Genomic DNA, 21,449 nt, shown 5'->3' with positions numbered 1-21,449 from the left:
TCTGCTTCTTCTCTAGCAAATGGTATTGTCATTTTGAGGATTCTAACTATTCCCAGAGATGTGTAGTGATATCTCATTGTAGTCTAAATTTGAGATTTTCTAATGACACATGAAATTAAACATTTTTATGTATGCTTATTTCCAATTTGTGTATTTTCTTTGGTGAGGTGTCTGTTCAGATAATTTGCTCATTTTTTTTTAGTTGAGTTGTGTGTTTTCTTATTATTAAACATTAAGAGATTTTAAAATCGTTTATCAAATGTATATTCTGCAAATAAGGATCTATTTGAGTTTTTCTTTCTTGAACTGTGCTTTTTTTTTTTTTTTTTTTTTTTTTTTTTTTACCTAACAACGATCACCAAACCTAATTCACTTAAATATCTTCCCATGATTTCTTCTGGAATTTTTTATTTTTTATTTTTTGCTTTGCATTTAGGAGTTTGATTCATTTTGGTTTGATAATTATGAAAGGTGTAAGTTTTTTTTTTTGTTTAGATATCCATATTGTTCCATATTGCTGTATTTAGGTGTATGTTTGTTGTAAAGACTATTCTTTCTCCAATGACTTGCTTTTGCTACACTGGCAAAGATCAGTGGACTATAATACATATTTTTCCTAGACTCTATATTCTCTTCCATTGATCTACATGTCTAATGACAATACCATGTGTTCTGATTACTATAGCATTTTAAGTTTTTAAATCAGGTACTATGTATGAGTCCTTCAAACTTGTTCTATTTTTTTTTTCTCCCAGTATTGCCAATTTTAGGTCTATATTCTTCCCACATAAACTTTAGAATAGTTTCCAAATAAAACTTAGAAGCAGTATTGTTCAGGTTAACCCTATTCTCAATAATTTTATGCCTTCTTAATATTACTATATCAGTTAATGATTAAGGACTGTTGAAATTTTCAACTGTAATTACAGATCTGTCCATATCTTGCAATTATATCAGTTTTTGTATCTTGATGTTCTGTTATTATATACATATTAAAAACTTTGTGACATTTTGGGGAATAACCACTTTATCATTTTGTATGTCAATTTTTATTCCCATTATGTTTCTTCCTCAGAAGATTAATTTTTCTGAAATTAATTTAAATGCCTCAGTTTCCTCCCACTCCTATACCAGGGATTGAACTCGGGGGGCACTCGACCACTGAGCCACATTCTCAGTCCTATTTTGTGTTTTATTTAGAGATTGGATCTCAAGGACTTGCTTAGCACCTTGCTTTTGCTGAGCCTGGCTTTGAACTCGCAATACTCCTGTCTCAGTCTTCTGAGCCCATGGGATTACAGGCATGTACCACTGCACCCAGCCTCAGCTTTCTTTTGATTAAAGTTATCATGGAATATCTATCTCCATCTCTTTACTCCCATCATACCAAGTTATTATATTTGAAGAATGTTTGGAGATAAAACAAATATGTTTTGATTGTTTTAGTTCAGTCTGAAAATCTTTGTCATTTAACTGAAGACTTTAGGACATTCATGTTTAAAGTGATTAGTGATATATTTAACATGTTTATAACTCTGTTTTCTCTGTCTCAGTAGTTTTTAGTTTCTTTAGTTCCTTTTTCTGTCTTCTACAGTTTAATTAATAATTTTACATGATTTAACCTATCTTTCTTAGATGTCAAATATACTTTTTACAGTTTTGTTATTCAAGAATTTGCTTTATATTTTTAACAAATCTAAGTCCACCTTCAAATAACAATATATTGCATTGCACACACTGCTTAGTACTTGTAACAAACAATACCCAATTGTTTCTTCCCATTCTCGTGACAGTACTATCATTTATTTCTCTTACCCATATGCTATATTTACAAATGTAGATTGTTGGCTAGCATTACTTTAAATAAACCCTAATTGCTTAGACTAAAAATATGCAATATAAAATATTTCATTTTACCTTCTTGCTCTGATGCTCTTTCTTTGTGTAAATCTGAGTTATATAACTATAACATTTGCCTTCTCCCTGAAGACCCATTTTAAAATTTCTTGATGAAAAGGTCAGGTGGTGATTAATTCTTTTAGTATTTTATTTCTGTGAATACTTTTATTCTTCTAAAAAATAAGTTTACCTGACATAGAACTCCATGTCACTGGGTTTTTTCTTTCGACGTGCTTAGGGTTTCATTCCTTATTAGTCTTGCTTGCACGATTTCTGACAGGTCCTCTTAAAGTCTTACCCCTGTTTCATTTATTGATTTATGGTTATCAAACAATATTCATTTATAGTTTCCAAAGCTCTTCCTACCCATGGCTTCTTTCAAGGTTTGCTATTACTTTTTGACTTTCTGAAGTTTGAATATGATATGATTAAAGTAGATTTTCTTTCATATTTATCCTACTTAATATTGTCTCTGCTTCTTGGATCATTGATTTGGTGTCTGTCATTAAAAACATTCATAGTGATCTTTCATTCAAACATTTCTCCTTGCACAGTTCTTGAATTTTCTTTCTTATTTTCCCCATTATTTTCTCTCTTTGGATTTTTAGCTTGGAAACTTCCTGCTGACATATCTTCATGCCCCCTGATTCTTTTTTTTTTTTTAATTTTTTATTGTTGGCTGTTCAAAACATTACATAGTTCTTAATATATCATATTTCACAATTTGATTCAAGTGGGTTATGAGCTCCCATTTTTACCCCATATACAGATTGCAGAATCACATCAGTTACACATCCAATGATTTGCATATTGCCATACTAGTGTCTGTTGTATTCTGCTGCCTTTCCTATCCTCTACTATCCCCCCTCCCCTCCCCTCCCCTCCCCTCTTCTCTCTCTGCCCCCTCTACTGACATTCGTTTGTCCCCCTTGTATTATTTTTCCCCTTCCCCTCACTTCCTCTTGTATGTACTTTTGTATAACTCTGAGGGTCTCCTTCCATTTCCATGCATTTTCCCTTCTCTCTCCCTTTCCCTCCCACCTCTCATCCCTGTTTAATGTTAATCTTCTTCTCATGCTCTTCGACCCTACTCTGTTCTTAGTTACTCTCCTTATATCAAAGAAGACATTTGGCATTTGTTTTTTAGGGATTGGCTAGCTTCACTTAGCATAATCTGCTCTAATGCCATCCATTTCCCTGTAAATTCTATGATTTTGTCATTTTTTAATGCAAACTAAAAAGTTTTTTCTCAGCAAAAGATACAATAAGAGAGGTAAATAGAGAGCCTACATCCTGGGAACAAATCTTTACTCCTCACACTTCAGATAGAGCCCTAATATCCAGAGTATACAAAGAACTCAAAAAATTAGACAATAAGAGAACAAACAACCCAATCAACAAATGGGCCAAGGACCTGAACAGACACTTCTCAGAGGAGGACATACAATCAATCAACAAGTACATGAAAAAATGCTCACCATCTCTAGCAGTCAGAGAAATGCAAATCAAAACCACCCTAAGATACCATCTCACTCCAGTTAGATTGGCAGCCATTATGAAGTCAAACAACAACAAGTGCTGGAGAGGATGTGGGGAAAAGGGTACACTTGTACATTGCTGGTGGGACTGCAAATTGGTGCAGCCAATTTGGAAAGCAGTATGGAGATTTCTTGGAAAGCTAGGAATGGAGCCACCATTTGACCCAGCTATTCCCCTTCTCGGTCTATTCCCTAAAGACCTAAAAAGAGCATACTACAGGGACACTGCTACATCGATGTTCATAGCAGCACAATTCACAATAGCTAGACTGTGGAACCAACCTAGATGCCCTTCAATGGATGAATGGATAAAAAAAATGTGGCATTTATACCCCTGATTCTTTCCTTAGCCATATCCACTCAACTGATGAAGCCTTAAGAACCATTCTTTATGTCCATCAGACTTTTTCTCCTTTTGATTTTTTCCTTAAGCTTTTCACCTGTTTACATACGTCATGTTTCTCTGGCACATTGACTACTTTTTTCCACTAGCAAATTAGTGTTAGTTATAGTATAAGTTCACTATTTGATAACTCTACAATTTTATTCTATCTGAATATGATTTTGATATTTGCTTTGTTCCTATAGACTGTTGATTCTTGTTTTTTTTTTTTTTCTTTTCATCTTATCTTGAATATAATGTCTTGTTCAAAGCCAACTATAATGTATCAGATAATAGGAGCTGATAAAAGTAGACCTCTAGCACAAGTGTTTATGTAAATCTGAGGAAACTTGGTTATGTTTTTTATATTTGTTATCACTGCAGATGCTAAAAACTTCAAATTCTTCCAGTACCTCTGTTTTACTCTCCCCTCTACATGTGGGCTTCCCTAGGGATTCTTTTTTAATATAAAGCTTATGTCTTTCAGTTCTTTGAGGTATAACTCAATGTTACATACTTGAGCCCTATTGGTGTGATGGTAAGGTATGAGGGATTACAAGTGTCCTATAATTTTAAGATTAAATTCCACTCCTTGAGAACTTTGTCCCTGGAGTATGACCTTCATAGATGTTTCTTATCATCCCCTCTGCCTCTAGTCTGGCTCTCTTAGATGAAACAGGAAAGACAGAGTGGACTATAACTCTCAGGAAATGCCTTTCCCAAGTTAGGGCAGGCTTTGATAAAGTTTTATCCCCTTGAGAGTTATGTCTTTGTTAAGGAGTCCTCTCTACATGCTTCATAAAAATTACTTTTCCTTTCCCTCTGCCAGGGCCACCAGGGGATTTGTTTTGATTTTTATCATGATGACCTCATGTGCTTACCACAAGTAAAACCCAGGAAAGAATGAGTGCTCCCTAAGAATGCAGCTGTGAGAGCCTTGGACTAATGCTGGTCCAAACTCAGCCTCCATCAATTCATCAGAATTAACATGTAGTGGTGGGGAGGAGGGAAGACGAGAAGCTCACTGTATTAGATAGAGGGGAATGAAGGGAAGGGAGGGGGAATGAGAATAGGAAAGACAGTAGAATGAATCAGACATAACTTTCCTATGTTTATAAATGAATACATGACCAGTGAAGTTTCACATCATGTACCACCACAAGAATCGGATCCTAATTAGAATAAGTCATATTCCATGTATATATAATATGTCAAAACACACTCCTTTGTCATGTACACCTGAAAAGAACAAAAATATTTATCACGTGGTGTTCTTACCCTTGAATGGGTCCTGCTGCTTCTGCCCTAAGATAAGAGATCTTGGTTGTTACTCTCTGAATTTTCATATTTCTCCATATTTCTGTATGGTGGTTTTCTCTGCCACCTCAATTCTCTAATGGATCTAAGGAAAGTTATGAATGTTTAGTCTGTTTAGCTGTATTCTTGTTGTAAAAATGAGAGTGACAAATTTCAAGCTTTTAATAGGCTGAAGCTAAATCCAGAAATCCCTTATGATCACTTTCAACAATTTATTTCTTGAGTATTTACATTAAATAATTTTTAAAAATCTGAATGTTCATAGCAATTGGAAAGATTAGAATGTTCAAAATTTTGAATGACGCAATTTCTTTTCCTATGTACATAGGGTCACTAAGTTTTACCAACTAATATATGTAATGTTATAGTATTTAGCAAAATAATAGCATAAAATTCTGTGATTTTTAAATTATGTTAAAATTGAAAATAAAAAATTCTCAATCAGTTTAATATATGCGTGGTGGGTATTTGTGCACATTTAAATTAAACTATGTCATTTAAAAATTATAAGTTATTAAATTAAAATAAAAAATTAAGAACGAATAACAATGAATGGTTCACAAGTAAATCACATTTTCATGTTGCGATTACATGAAATAACTTTTCCATTCACATTTTATAAATTAAGTAAGTGAGACATTGAGCTGGGAGCACAGACCTATAATCCTAGCGATTTAGGAGTCTGAGGCAGGACGATCACAAACCCTGTGTCAAAATAAAAATAAATAAATAAATAAAGCTCAATGGTATAGCACCACTGGGTTAAATCCCCAGTACTAAAGAGAAAAAAACTAAACACAAGAATTTGTGCTTTTAATCACTAATTATTTTACCTCCCAAAATAATCTGAACTATCTGTCCACTTCAGATATCCGGAATGCTAGAATAATTTACATCCAAAGTCAAATTCATAAATTCATTAGATCATTTTCCATTGGAAAACATATCTCAGAATAAATACGTACATCTTAGCCATCTGTACTAAAAGCATATAGGCAAAAGAGTAACCCTTCTGTAAGTTAAATAATTTGTTTTGTTTTTTCTTCTTGTCATCTCTGCTACTCATTATAGATGTTTTTCAGTTTATTATGGGGTTATGTCCTCAAAAATCCATCAGAAATTAAAAATACCATTAATTCAGAAATATATTTCATATATCTAATCTATCAGACATCATTATTTAGTTTAGCCTATCTCAATGTGTTCAGAATATTGGCATTAGCTTACAATTGAGCAAAATTTAGAATGAATCCTATTTAAAATTAAAGTGTTGAATATCTCATGTAATTTATTTAATACCATGCTGAATGTGAAAAAAAAATGGTTGCACAGGTACATTTTTATACAACGATAACCTAAAAATTGTTAAGTTGAGCCATTTTAAATCAAGTATTGTCTATTAATAAGAAATATCTTCTTCACAGACACTTTTCAAAATGTCAAAGTCAATAAAATAGAATAAATTGCATTATTCTCTTGTTGGCATCATTTACATAAAAATAGTAAATATTATGCAATTCTTTATTGGTTTTGTTTCATGACCAAATGCAAATAAATCTTTTTCAACATTTAATAATATGCATTCAATCTCATATCCATATTCTATAAATTTTTGAATTTCGTTCTAATTTCAAAAAACTTTTTTGATTGCAAGCTATAATTTTAATAATTGAAATAGCTTTCCCGTAAGTAAATTATTTTCAGAGTACAGACTAGATACCAGGAAAACACAATGATCTATTGTCTTATATGTCTACAATTTGTTGAACAAGAAACTCTAAATTAAGAGCTTAGAAAACATCTTTGCTGGTATTTGAAATAATTAGTTGTGAAAGTCACGGTCCAAGACCCTTTTAAGATTTAGATTTTAAGTGATTTTTCTTCTACTTGTCATGTCTTGACATTTTATCATTTGGTATTTAAGGAAGTAGAGATTATTGCCCTCCTTGGAACACTGTAGACAAATTGTATTTATGCTAGAGAGCCAATAATATTAAAAATAACCTGATTTTTATAGTCAATGTATTAGCTCTTCTGCCTGAAAGAAGGTTTGCCCATCTGCATAAGAATATGCCTCTGTATTTAAGTAAAATACTTTGTGTAAGTACTTTTTCAGAATGCTATTTTCAAGTGAGAAATTATCATTGCTCATCTGACCAGTAAAACCAATGATCTATTAGGCACTTTTTATTCAAGGTCTTAAGCACCTTAAATTTATTGTGCCCTCAATTTAACAAATCTGTGCTTCCTCTGTCCCCTTCACAACATTTGAATATGGTATCAAAGAATTAACTGAAGATATTATTGTACAGTTTACTTAGTTTTTTCTTTTTAATATCAAACTTCTAGAATGTAAGTTCCTCAAGGGCATGAATCGTTTTCTGCGTTAGCCACCAGTAAATTCCTAATATCCAGAAAATGCCAGGCTCTTAGTAGGTGCTTAATTAATATTGGATAAATAAATGAGCATCACCTTCCACTAGAAGGCCACATCCCTGAACACTACAATTTTGTGTGAGTCCCAATTATATCTCTAGTGCTAGAGCAGGCATGTTAACTGACAAGCCAAATGGTGGCCTGAATAAAATGACACCTGTTTAAGTTATTTTGTCACTATATTTATAAAAGCACCTGGGTGACATACACATTGAAGAAAGAATCAGCCTTCTCTTTTGGTTTGTGACTACCCCCCTTATCATGACAAAGGATCATTGCTTTTTCCCTCTAATCCTCATTTCATCTTTCTGTGTGTGTGTTTCCCTTTGATATGGCACAGTGAGCTCAGGTTCATAAGAAAATAGAATCACAGTTTAAGATCATATTGATTCTGGAGAACAACTGAGGATCCTGTTTTTTCCTTGAAGAGTTGATAGGGTGGAATTCTAGAACCACCGTACGATGTGCTTCTGAAGAAAATTCAGGGGGTCATGAAACTCTGGCTTAATACCCCCAGAAAACCGCAAGTGTGTGGATGCACCAGGAAGAGGGGGACAGGTGATTCTTGCAGGTTAATATAACATGCTTTTTTTTGAAAAGATCTTTCTTTGCTTTTACATTTTCACAGTGATGCTGTTCATTTCCATACTAATTTTTCTTTCTTTCTTTTTTCCTTTTGTTTTTTTCTTCTATATCTTCTCCCTTAGGAATCACAAAGGGAATACTCTGAAATGGGCCAAAGTCTCAGAAAAGCTGTCATACTCGCAAGACACAGATCTCCTCAATATTTTTTTCAAGGTATGCTGCTGCATAACAATCAGGGACGTGAAGGGTTTTCCTGCTGAGTTAACAGCTCTTTGTTGTGATGAAGTAAAGAAAAAATTATAGTAATTTTGAGGGTCAGTAACACAACTATGCCACATCATATGCTCAGATGGAAATCGAGTAAGTCAGCTAGATTAGGACTGCTGCTGGGTTCTTAACCCTACTGAACACCAGGGAGGATTTTACCAGCCACTTTCTGTTTCCTTTAAATAACAGAAGTACTCTTAATAATGTCCTTTATTCCTGTGAGAATAGTTTGCTACTGATCTCTCTGGTTACTTACTAACAGAAGCTTCTGCTAACTGACAATTCTGGTTATGCTAATGAAACTTAAGAAGTGATGATTTAGAATAAAAAGTGTATTAACACATACATTTTTTTTTTCTTTTTCAGCTACCTGCCGAACAGGGATGCATCTTTGGAAATTTTCACAAGCATCCCAAGAAATCATAAAATGAGGGTTATCTGACCTTTGTCTATATACAAATGCAATGTTTAATCTTCCACTAACATTGGAAGGAAAATCTTATTTAAAAATGTTTCAGGGCAACTGGCACAGGAGGCAAGAGATGTCAGAACTTCCAAATTGTGTCTTCCTTGTATGAATCTTTTGAAATAAAATGTTGGTATTCTTAAAATAACATGAGTGTGCTAGAAGCCTTTCTTGCAAACAAACCTCATAGATCAGTGTATATAATAAAAGCAAACATTACTATATTATAAAATTTCATAAAATTTCACTTGTGTGTTCAATATAATAGCAATCATCAGCAGAAATGATGGGATATCAAGCCACTGAATTCATTTGCTCTTTTAATCTTCAAAATAAAACCAGAGCACTGTTCATTTACCATTTCCTGAGACTCTCACTCTTCTGATATTTTACTGTTTGAAATTCATCACCAGTGTGTGCCTCAGTGTTTGTCTTTAGTTATAATGATCTACACAGTCACCTTACATGAAAAATTGCTCTGTGCTCTCAGGAGTTTAGATACTAATATAAAGGATAAATTTACAAGATCAAGGTCTTGATAAGCTAGGTCAAGTTTACACCAGAGAAAAGATAATATCAACCATTCTGAGGCAAGTTGAGTTAAGGCTCACCATTAAGATTATGGCCTAAGTCTGGCCAGAGGTTTCAGATGGTGATTAATATGTCCCAAAGACATAGTCCACCAACATGTTTTATAAAAACTTAACATTTTATAATCAAGATTTTTTTTAACATAATGACCCAGATTTCTAGAATCCACTTAAAAATTTTAAGATCCAAAAATAGGAGCTGCCTTTCTCAGCGCATCCCCCTGCCTACTTCTCCCGTCTGAGATCTATCCTGTTGCAGATACTATGTTTACAATACAAGACGGTAGATCTCGTCAATGCCTATCAGATCAAAACCTTATTTTGTCAGTGCAGTGAATTATATTAACAATGACATGACCTGAGCATTTATACAGAATTTAAGAAACGAAATTGTTCTACCCTCTAAAAAATGATTTTAAGTCTGGTACGAATTGATCAATATGTTTTATGGCCATACAAAAGGGCAGAACCTTCTCTTATGGTTATTCTACATGCACTACATGCTCTGCAGTTAGTTTCAAACTAAGGAAGGAAAAGGATATTAGAGCATTATATTTTATTCCATTTCTTTTCAGTCTTAGACCCCTTTGAGACTCCCTATTACTCAGTGCATGGTGTCCAAAATCCTGTGTGTGAATATTTATTTTCTTTTATGTTTTTATCATATTATTTTCAAAGGTTTTTCTAAATGGCTTTATATAATGAGCTTGAATAATGGGAAAATCATAAAATGTCCATGTTTGGTTTTATTAACTCATGAGATTTAAGTATACTTGGTTCAAAATTTGCCACTGATTAGTTATATGATCTTGAAGACCATATTAATAAGTGAACTTAATCTCCATGAACTCTGGTTCAGCACCCAGTTCTTACAAGGATATAATTATATAAGAATAAATATTTGGTCATCCACTTTTTTCTTGCTGATGCCATCCATTACATTCCTTTTTCAGTAGTGTTCTATTTTCTTGAAACATATCCTGGATGGGTTCAATATATAAGAAATTTAATTGTATTCAATGTAAGAACCCATACCCATCACTAAATTCCCTTAACTTCTACTGTAATACATAATTTATAATTTGCTTAGTGTACATAAGCTTTATCTCTGCAACTATGTTAAAAATTTGCAAGGGCAAGGGAAATAAATATCTATAAAAAGGGCAGAAAAGGTGAAAACAATGGGCATTTGTATATCACTTTAAGACAAGCTGATTTTTTCACATATTTTCTGTCATTTCCAACTCAAAAAAAAAATCATGATAGGAAAGGTAGGTTTTATTTCTACTAATAATGTTTAATATGTGAGTTTTCTGAGGCACCTAGAGAAAATGTACATTTCCTGCCTAATTCAAAACCCTAATTTATATATTCTTTCCCTGGATCCAGAATCCTTCCACTATTTCATATTCCAACAAACAAATAGGGTGGTAAACATATGGTTTGTTGCAAGAATTGTAAAATGTCCATTAGTTGTTCGATTTACAGAACCTAAGATAGACTTTTAGAATACACATAATCTTTTCTTCAAAGAGACAAACAAATGTGTCTTTTCAATGGCATCCCTGTCTACAGTATGAGAAATAAAATTTGTACTAATGTAAGAGGCGAGGAGCAAGCTCTTTTTATTCTCTATTTTATTTCCAGACTACTTCAGGGAAGTGTTTTAATATTACTTTAAAAGTTAATTAATACTAGTAAGGTAACTCCAGAGTTCATCAGTCCCTATATTAATACCTCCTCATTTTCCATTTATGTGTGTCACGTCACTGACCCTAAAGGTTTGAGTGTGTCACCTCTGGCAAATACATGGCCTATGGGAATATGTTACCTTTGGAAACTTTTTCTCTTGACCCATACAAAATTATATTATTTTTTGATAGGCTCTGGGATTCAGCTCTAACTATTACATGTGGTTTCTACTTAATGGATTCTGTCTCTCCCATCCCTGATATTTTTTCAAGTTAATTATTTATAGTGACATGACAATGAATAAAAAGTTCACAAGGTGAAAAACTGAAAGACTGTTCACAAATAAATGGCCAGCCTAACTGTGGGTATGAAATATATGCCTCATGAAGGTACAATATTCTTTGTATTTATTTTACAAGGTCATAGATAATGGATCTGTACTACTGTAATCATACCAAGGACACATGATATGATAACCCAGGAGAGAAGCAAATGGATCTGGGCATTGGAGATTGCTCATGTGAAAGGAAAGGTCAGAATACTAATGGATAATTTACTGGATGGTTAAGCTTTCAGAATCAAGGTAGTTCTACACAAATGTACAGGGATTGATTTAGGTTTATTCATCCACCTTTCTGGCAGGTGGGAAGGATACAGGTGCACCTAATCTCTCTGTTGGTCATCAGCCCTGGATGTGAAAAAGATTCTTGAGTAGACTGTGGCAATGCTCTCCTAAGGAGATTTATTTATTGCCTTAATGTGATCATTGTCACTTTCCTAGTCCTATGGGCTAGAAGCTTTCAAAGTCTAGTGGGCCTCAGAATCATCTGGAGAACTGTTACAACACAGATTTTTTTTTTCACCAATAGCTCTCTATTCTAGTCAAAGTTTCCAACTTAATAGATAAGAGTTGGGGCCCAGAGAATTATATTTCTAACAACTTGCCAGGTGCTGGTCTGTGAGAAGCATTGGTATAGACAGAAGAGGTATTAGTGTAGCAAATCCTCACATAGGTTTTTATTAAGGTGCAGGGTCTGCTTTAACCTGATTCCAGTTCCTTGCTGGAGTTTTAACAAGGGTTAAGAGTGCTAAGCATTTTTATTTAAGATCTATTTTTATGAAAGGCAATATTTAAAAATAAATTTTAGAATGAAATCATGCTGCAACCCCTTTAATGTTGACTAGCAACCCCCTTGAGCTCTTCCCCTGCTTGCAACATATGATCCCAGGGAAACTAATCTTTATTCCATTCTATACCTCCTAGTTGCAGTACAAATCCATTATCTATGGGGGAAAAATAGCTTATGTAACTAGCTTAGTCTATCCTTTCCCTCAACCTCTTCAACATTCTTTTAGTAATAGCACAGATTTTAGTTTAGTTAGTGTCCATGCTAGATTATTTATATCTGACTCAGTGTATTGTAATTATCCTTTTTGTCTTCCAGTCTCATCAATTGAACAACTTTTCATTTGCTTATTTTTATATATTTATCATTAATTCATTTTTAATCTCTTCAGAACTTAACTTTGTTTTCAATATATTCTTTTGAAAAATAAGAAAGAATAACTTTGACTATCTGCTCTGTTTTTGTTTTTGTGGGTGGTGGATTTTAGTTGTTGTTGTTATTTATTTTCTCAGAGATTTCCTTTCTAGAACCACTTTCCATCCCCCTTGCACAATCAGAACTGGAGGCTTCCAAGTTTGCTGCCTTCATTCCACGTATCTCTCTCTCTCTCTCTCTCTCTCTCTCTCTCTCTCTCTCTCCCTCCCTCCCTCCCTCCCTCCCTCTTTATTTTTTTGTTTTTCCATTTCTTAGTAAGGTTCCTTTGACCTTCATTTTCCAAACTCCTCATAATAATTTTTCCTTGCTATCACATTTTTTTCACTTCTCAAGACTCTTTCCTATATACTAAATGTTTCTTTCTTTTTAAATTCTTATTCCAAAGAAGAACATTTCTTAAATTTCTTTAAGCATATTAAATTTTTATTTGTCTTGAAGTTTTCTGTGATTTAAATTGTTTCTGTATCCTTCAAGTTTGTTATGCATTTTGTTTACTTATGGCCTCCAAACTTTATAATGAAAGATCTCTGAAATGCCTGGGAATTCTAGGCTGCCATTCCTACTTATGAATAAATAATGAAAATACTGACATCAAGTTCTACTATAGAGAAGGACTTGCTAACATATAGTTCCCAGTTGTATACTGGGATCCAGTACCAGTTCTCTTTCTTCTGTTTCTAAATCTCCAGATTATAATTTCTGTCTTTTATTCTGAGGGAAATTATAACAGGCAGCTTTCTTGGAACTCCAGCAAGGGAAGATAGGTTTGTTAATAATGTTTGGTATACAAACTGCCATAGGACCCTTTGCAGTACAGCTTTGGCATCCTTATGCTAAACCTATTAAACAAAAGAAAACAGAGTATACCCAGTAACCAGATGGAGCTCGGAGCTTGGAAATACAAGGGTATTTCCATTTTTCATATCAAAAGTCATTCATCTGAAAGCCGTGTCTGTAAATTGGTATTAACCACGTCAGAACAGGATATATTTATTAGTACTTAGTATTTATCACTATAAATGCATAGCTGAAATAAAACACAAGTGGCATATCTTAAAGTTATTTGATTATCTATAACTTTCCTAAAATTTATTTTATTATTTATAAACTTGCTGATTTGGGCATAAAGTCCAATTATATGATTGACATTAATTAGAAAAATCATTTTTTTAACCTTTGCTCTATATTCCCCAAATTATATTTTTATAAACTTCCTTCCCCTTTTACTACATTTAAAAAATTTTTTTTTAATTGTAGATGGACAGAATGCATTTATTTTATTGGTTAATTTTTACGTGGTGCTGAGGATTGAACCCAGTGCCTCATGCATACTAGGCAACATATTTTATCTTTTTATAACTTTCTTTTCGTTTTCCTTTTAAAATGTATCCTCATTAGTCTCAATGTTTTACATAAATACAACATCACCCTTGTAAATTTGTTCCTTCATTTGTTTTCTAATCTTGTCACCATAAAGAGCAACAAAATCATTGAAACATGTTAAATGCAGTGGCCTGATTTGGAAAATCATTTCTCTGATTTTAACTACCTTGTTTTTAAAAAAACATTATGCCTTATTGTCCTCCTCTCAAAACAAGTGGGTCTTTTGTAAGCTATAAAGATGGACTAAAGTTAAATAGCTTTCATAAGCATAATGGCTGCATTGTCTAAATCAAAGAAATGAGACATTTTATTTGCTTGAGAAAGGCTCTTAGAATAAAATTGCCTTACTGAACTTATTCATCTTTTGACTGAATAGACTTTTTTCTACTTTTTATATTTTTCTTCTCTCTGTAGATGGGTTACTTATAGTCCCCAAATAAAACAGATCAAGAAAAAAAAATAGTACGTGAATGTAGAAACGTTTGTTTTACCTTAGCTTTACTAACCAAAATTGTGAAGATAAATTTCAGTTAAAATAAATATTTTTTACTACAAATAAACACCTTAAAAATAAGTAACTTCTGCAACGTAATCAGAGATCAATTTCAAGTTGATGTTATAACATATTGGTTTGGGGTAAAATCGTACAAAGTGTGCTGTGACTACAGTTAATGAGTGTGTGATAATTTTAACTACAATTGTGAATATGAACTATACTTTAGCAAAATCCAGATGGAGCAGTGCTTAATAATTAAGACCACAACTTCAGCTTTAACAGAATTGGTCAAATCTTTGTCACTATGGTTTAATTAAAATTATTGTTGTTCTCTGAGATGCATCGTAATTTGAAGAAGAATGGGGGTTTACAGCACAAAACTATTTTAAAGATTAAGCAAATTTTTATACTCAGAGAATTTTATATAATACCTGGAACATAGGGAGCATTCAATGAATGGTTGCCATTATTATTTAAAATCCATTCAAATATGTTTGATCAAAATGAGTGAAACTGTAAAAATCACAAACAAAATTAATTCAATTTACCACCCAAATCAGTTGCATTATCAATATTTATACTTGGGGCCAATAAAAGCAGCTAAGCATTTAGACCTAGAGGAGGTAACATACTGAATTATTAATGTCTTTCTGTGGATGCAATAAAATAGAAAATGCCAAGAGTTTTGGGAAAGGAGTGTTCCTATTTTAAAGGTTAGAAAAAGGATTTAAAATGTGTGTTTATCTAGTCACTAGCAATAGCTTTCTTTCTACTATACTCAGAGGAATCACTTATTTAACAAGTATCCTTTGATTGCCTGTTATGCGCCCGGCTGTGTTTACCTACCATGCAAAAGGAAATGCCTCCTTTTTATGCTTGAATACTTTCCTTTTCCACAGACATTTCCACTGGGCCTGGGAGATGGGCAATTCTATTCATGGACAGATGGTTTGAGAAGAAAGGACTGGCATGACTATGAAAGCATTCAGAAAGAGGCTATGCGCTCAGGTATGAAGTTCAGTGTAAGCCAAAGTGCTACTTTACATACTGCAGTGTCTCCTTTGTCACTTAAAGGGCCTTGAATTAGTGTTCCTTCTGCATACAGTCAAGTATGTCTCATGGGGTTGCTGGAGATCAACACAGGGCAGAACCAAAACAACTCAGAATTTCATAGAAAAACACAAATTATGAGCTGCAGAAAAGTCACTACAGGTTTAGAAATCTATAGGACTTTGTATTTCCAAACTTCATTTCAATAATTTCTGGGCTTTTTCTTGAGACTTAATCAATGACGTGACCTGGTAAACATGTATTTTGAACAAGATTCACTCATTAGGGCTGAAGTGTATCTCACTGGTAATGGGAAGGACCTAAGAGTTAGCTAATTTCTAAACATTGCAAGGGGCTTCTGAGAATCCATAAATCATATCAGCTGGGTACCTGAGTTTGGCAACATGTGAATGAAAAGGCAGTTAAATTAAATCAAGGAGATCTGTACTACTGTAGAAGAATGCTAGTCTTGGGCTAGTGTTAGAAGACAGAGTAATAGGAAAGAATAAGGGCTTTTGGAGATACTGAAAAATTAGGCTGTTAGAAGAAAAGATTCAGAAGGATATATAAGTAGAAATAAAATGAACGTGAGTCACACATGGTAGGAAGCTCATATTCTATTATTTGTTTTTCATGATGAGGATGTCACAGAAATAGAGCAGCTTCTGCTTGGTAAAGATGAACAGTCTGAGACACTGCATCTGGGTTGAACCAGCAACACAATTATGACCGCCTACACTGTGAGGTCCTCCTGGTTAGTCTCCAGCATCACTCTTTCCCTCAGGATAATTGAAATGAGTATGTTTAAATAGTTGCAAAACTGTACATGGTACAATGTGTCAGGTATAGCTGACCTAATTACAATCTTCTTTCATTTTATTCTTTCGTTCTTTTTCTCCAAATAAAGTTCACCACCCAACAACTTCATTAGCAGCTTGTTCCAAAGATATGCTCTGTTTTGAGAGATTCAACCTCTTCTGGGTGTCACTGTCTTTCCACTTGGACCATGACTCCACATGTCATTATGAAAGTTAGTTCCTTACCAACTTCTTCACTCTTTCACCCTCTTATGTTTTTGCCTCTGTTGGTTTGCAAACCCTATATTAATCCAACCATCTGTTCGTCTTTATGACTTCAAGATGCCAAAGTTTTTATTGGAGATGTTAACTTTATCTTATAACTAAAGCTGCCACAAATTAACAACACTAATGAAAGAATCAAAAAAAAAATCATTGAATGGAGTTTTATACTATGAACTTCAGATATGAATTTTATTTATACTTCAGAACAATTTCAGTAGGTATTATTATCCCAATTTTGTTGCCAATAAAATAAAATTGAGTCCCTAAAAATTATTAACCTTTAGGCCAAATAATTAATAATCTGTAGAACTAGATTAAGAGCCTGGTTTTAGGACTGTGGTTGTAGCTCAGTGGTAAGAGCACTTGCCTAGCACATGTGAGGCACTGGGTTTGATCCTCAGCACCTCATGAAAATAAATAAATAAAATAAAGATATTGTGTCCATCTACAATGAGAAAAATATTTTTTTTAAAAAAGAGTCTGGTCTTATACTGCTTCATTATACCCCACTGTCTGACATCAAAACATAACATTTGGATAATAAGTGGTAATGACAGAGATATGTGGGAGACAGACACAACTAGTTTCAAATCTTAATTTTCTATTCATGAGCTAAGTGGCAAATCAATTTGTTTCTCATATTCTACTTTGCTGATTTTCCCAAAGGATTAAATATAATGTACCTAAAATAATTGGCTAATGATTATTAATCCATATGATTATTAAATCATTTATGTTACTTTCATATCAATGGTATGTTTGCCTTTTGCTTGTACTAGGGAGTTTTGGATATAAGATCTAGTACATTATTTTTTTTTCTGCTTCATAACACTCTTTCCAACTCCTGGATAAACACGCTTTTATATTCTTATCCTCACTTAGACCTAGGAAAAATCAATCTAAAAAGAAAATTGGTAATGTAGCAAGTTCTTCAGTACAAATTCCTTGTTCAATTAAAAAGCTTTTAAATGTTAGACTGTTAGATGGTTAACTAGAAGATATATAAAACATGAAATAAGTACACTTCATTGTTTTTATATCATTAAATATATTATAAATAAAAGTATTTTGAAACATATGTGTATGTATGAATATACACAAACATATGTGAGTACAGAAGCAAAATAAAATAAACATCTTTTTATTCCATATGTAGGCCCAGAAATAATATCATTTGTGTCACTGTGTTCCCTTCAGAACTTAAATTTTGTGTTTACTCTAATTTCTATCTGTAGTTATTACCATCTGTGTATTTATCCCTAGACAAATACTGTCACAATTTGCATGTGTTTGAACTATATCTAAAAGTTGAATCACATCTTATAACATTCTTTGTTCATTCAAAAAAATTTTGAGATTCACCCAGGGTCAGTGTGTGCAACACTGGTTTTATTTTTACTATTGCTAAGCTTTCTATTACATTCTCCTCTTCTTGGACATTGGATAGTTTCTAGGTTTTAGTTGTCATATATAACACTCATTTAAACATTCTCATGCATAGTTCTGGGTTAAAGACAATATTTTCTTATGACACATATTAATAGTCTGTTTGTATTTCCAGGGAATGCACATGTCAACTTCGGCCCAAAATTGCTATACCAATTTCACTTCAATAAAAAATGGATTGAATTCTCATTGCTCTATAACCTTCTCAACACTTCATAAGGTTTTAGTAATCTTTCCCAAGTTGTTGGTATGAAATGGTACCTCATTGCCACTCATAATTGTATTCTACTAGCTTTTAATCTGGCAAATTTCTTATTAATGCTTATAAATCAGTCATGTTTCCTTTTTAGTAAAATTTGTATTCATTTCTATTTCTCAATTTTTAATTTTTATCTCATCTTTACTGAGCTACATGGTGCTCTTAATTTATTCTGAATATTATTCTTTGGTGGTTATGTGTGGTAAGAATATTTTATCTGATATTTTTCAGAGAGTAAAAAACCTTTTTACATAAAATTTTTAAAATACATCATAACTTTAGTATTAAATTCAGAAATCATTTTTTAAGTATAGGTTATCTACTGTGTTCTATATTGTCTTTTGAAAGCTTGACAATTTTACACTTTCCATTTAAGTTTTATTTTTTTATATATGTTTTTTAGTTGTAGATGGACACAATATCTTTATTTTATTTATTTTTATGTGGTGCTGAGGATCAAACCCAGTGCCTCACACATGCAAGGCAAGCACTCTACCACTAAGCTACACCCCCAGCCCCCATTTAAGTTTTAAATTCAACCTATCTTCATTATTATGTGATGTAAGTCAGGGATCCAATATTTATTTAGACTTTAATATGCTTGCATATTCAATCTTCCACAATGTTTACTGGAGATTTAATTTTTCCTTTTATTTATGGGAGTGTGGACTCTTATAAACTGTTTCCATATTTGCATGTTCTCTTTCTGAGTTCTTAATTCTGGTCTATAAGCAAAAATTCCTGTGCTAGTAACATCACAATACCTTTGAATATATTGACAATAATTATTAATGTTTATAGTAACACTCATCAAGAAAAAAAATATTTTTTGCTTCGTTTCTTTAGAAGTGTATTGCCATTCTTGTTCTATCCTTCATATAACTTTCAGATCCAGCTTTAAATTTCATATACAGCTGGGCTGGGGATGTAGCTCAGTGGTAAAGCACTTACCTACAATATGTGAGGCCCTAGGTTCAATCCCTAGCACTGTGAAGAAATATCACTCAAAGATATACACCAAAAATAATGCAAATTATAGAAGTGTATTGATAATTTCATAATTTTACTAATATCAAATTTTCTATTCTGTGGCATGTCATATTTATTTGTTGCCTATTTATTATCTTTAAGATAGAGCTATAATTTTATTTTTAGACTTTTTAGTGTTAATCTTAGAAAACTAATACTGTATGGATGTTTTACATATTTTTTATCTTACTGATAATCTACATTGTTTATAGCTGGTATATTAAAATGCCAATAATTTTTAATACTAATTTGAACATAGGAATCATTCTAAACTTATCTATTACTTAAAATCACTTATTATAGTATTATAGTTTATTGTACATTTTCAATGTACAATAAATAAAAAGAAAAAATAAAAATGTTATTTTTTATTCTTACATAATTCTTTACTTTCTAAATGATCATATATTTCTCATTATTTTACAGTGTTTTAAAAATGAAAGTGTTTTTAAAGTTTTCTTTCCAGTCTAGACCTTATAATTTTTCTTCTTTTTTCCATTACTAAACTTACTATTCTATTGTAATTCTGAATTTTATGATTTTTATAAGAACAAATTTAAAATATTTTATGATTTTTATCTCTATCTATCCATTTATTTATCTAGCTAGCTAGCTAATATAAGCTCACTTTATCATCTTTACTATCATAATAAAAATACTATTTGCATTGGAATCAGTTAACTTTATCACATTATTTCTGGATCTTGTTTGCTGAGAGCTTATGAATTTTACTTTTATTTTAACCTAGAGGAATGTCAATATTATAAAGCTTAGTATTTGTGTTTATTGAAAAAGCTGATAAGTTTTCTTCTTTAATGTGTTATTTAAATAAATAATATCCATTGCTTTTTAATGGAAACCAAACATGCTAACCTGGATTAAATTTGTCCTTTTATTTGTCACTGGATTTGATTTCCTAATATTTTATCTGACATTGTGAAGTCTTTAGAATGTCGACTATTAATCTTTCTTCCTCATAGAATCCTTGTCAAGTTGGTAAGAGCAAAATGACTACTTCATACATTGACTTTATTAATACTTGCTATTTTTCTATGTTTATTGTTTGTTGTATGTTACAATTATTATTATTGATAGTTACAGATATTTTGTGGGTAACACTATGTTGACCTGAAATTTTGGGGGCACAAATATTTTCAATTACTAGGCTTAGTTACAAAATAGTTACACTATTTAACTATCTATTTCTCCTGTAATTAATTGTATTTCTAGCAATTTGTCTATTACACTTAAATATTAATATGTATAAACATAAATTTACTCATAATATCATATTAAGGTTTTTAATAATGTTGCCAACACTTAAATTTTTGTTGCTTTTAAAAAATATTTTTCAATCGATTCCACCAGAAATTTCTCTTATTAAACATTTAAAAATTTTTGACTTTTTTCATTTTATTGACAGTAATTTTTCTCATTATTTTATAGTCTTATATTTATTATTTATTTTCTTTTATCTTTACTACTACTTTTTTCCCCCAAAATTTAAAAGTAGTCATATAATTCCTTAAATTGACACTTTCTCATAGTGTAGAACAAGCATTTAGATCTATAAATTTACCTCTAAGTGCTACTTTACTTTGCACTGCTCTAGGGCTCAGTTTTTTATATTTGCCTTTCTTTTAGTTATGTTTTGAAATGTCTATCCTAGAAAATTCAGAAATTTCCTCCTGATGGACTCTCCACAGTTTTTATGAAAGTATGAAGCACCTTAGACTGTCTGCACTCCATTAAAATTCTTGCTGATATTTTCATTGATAATATTCCTTTTACATTTGTTCTGGAAATTATAGCTTTGTGGCATATTTGGTAATTTGTGAGGTATCATATACATTAAGTGTTTTTATATGAAGGTGGTATAAGGGGGCAGTACAAGCATTTTAGTAACATTTTCATGGCGGTGACTAAAAGACATGACAAGAACAATTTTAGAGGAGGAAAAGTTTATTTGG

At 32.3% G+C, this 21,449-nt stretch overlaps 1 protein-coding gene across 1 annotated transcript in view; it reads left to right on the top strand.

The window, feature by feature from the left end:
• Galntl6 (polypeptide N-acetylgalactosaminyltransferase like 6) overlaps positions 1-21,449 on the top strand; it is a 1,116,183-nt gene that overhangs the window by 365,677 nt on the left and 729,057 nt on the right. The window contains exon 2 of the mRNA XM_071610524.1: positions 15,513-15,621. Within this exon, the coding sequence (XP_071466625.1) occupies positions 15,513-15,621 (109 nt within the window). The remainder of the gene's footprint in view (positions 1-15,512; positions 15,622-21,449) is intronic.

Source organism: Marmota flaviventris, chromosome 3 (genome assembly GCF_047511675.1).
Source record: "Marmota flaviventris isolate mMarFla1 chromosome 3, mMarFla1.hap1, whole genome shotgun sequence".
Lineage (NCBI taxonomy): Eukaryota > Metazoa > Chordata > Mammalia > Rodentia > Sciuridae > Marmota > Marmota flaviventris.
This window is presented reverse-complemented; position numbering and strand designations above follow the sequence as displayed.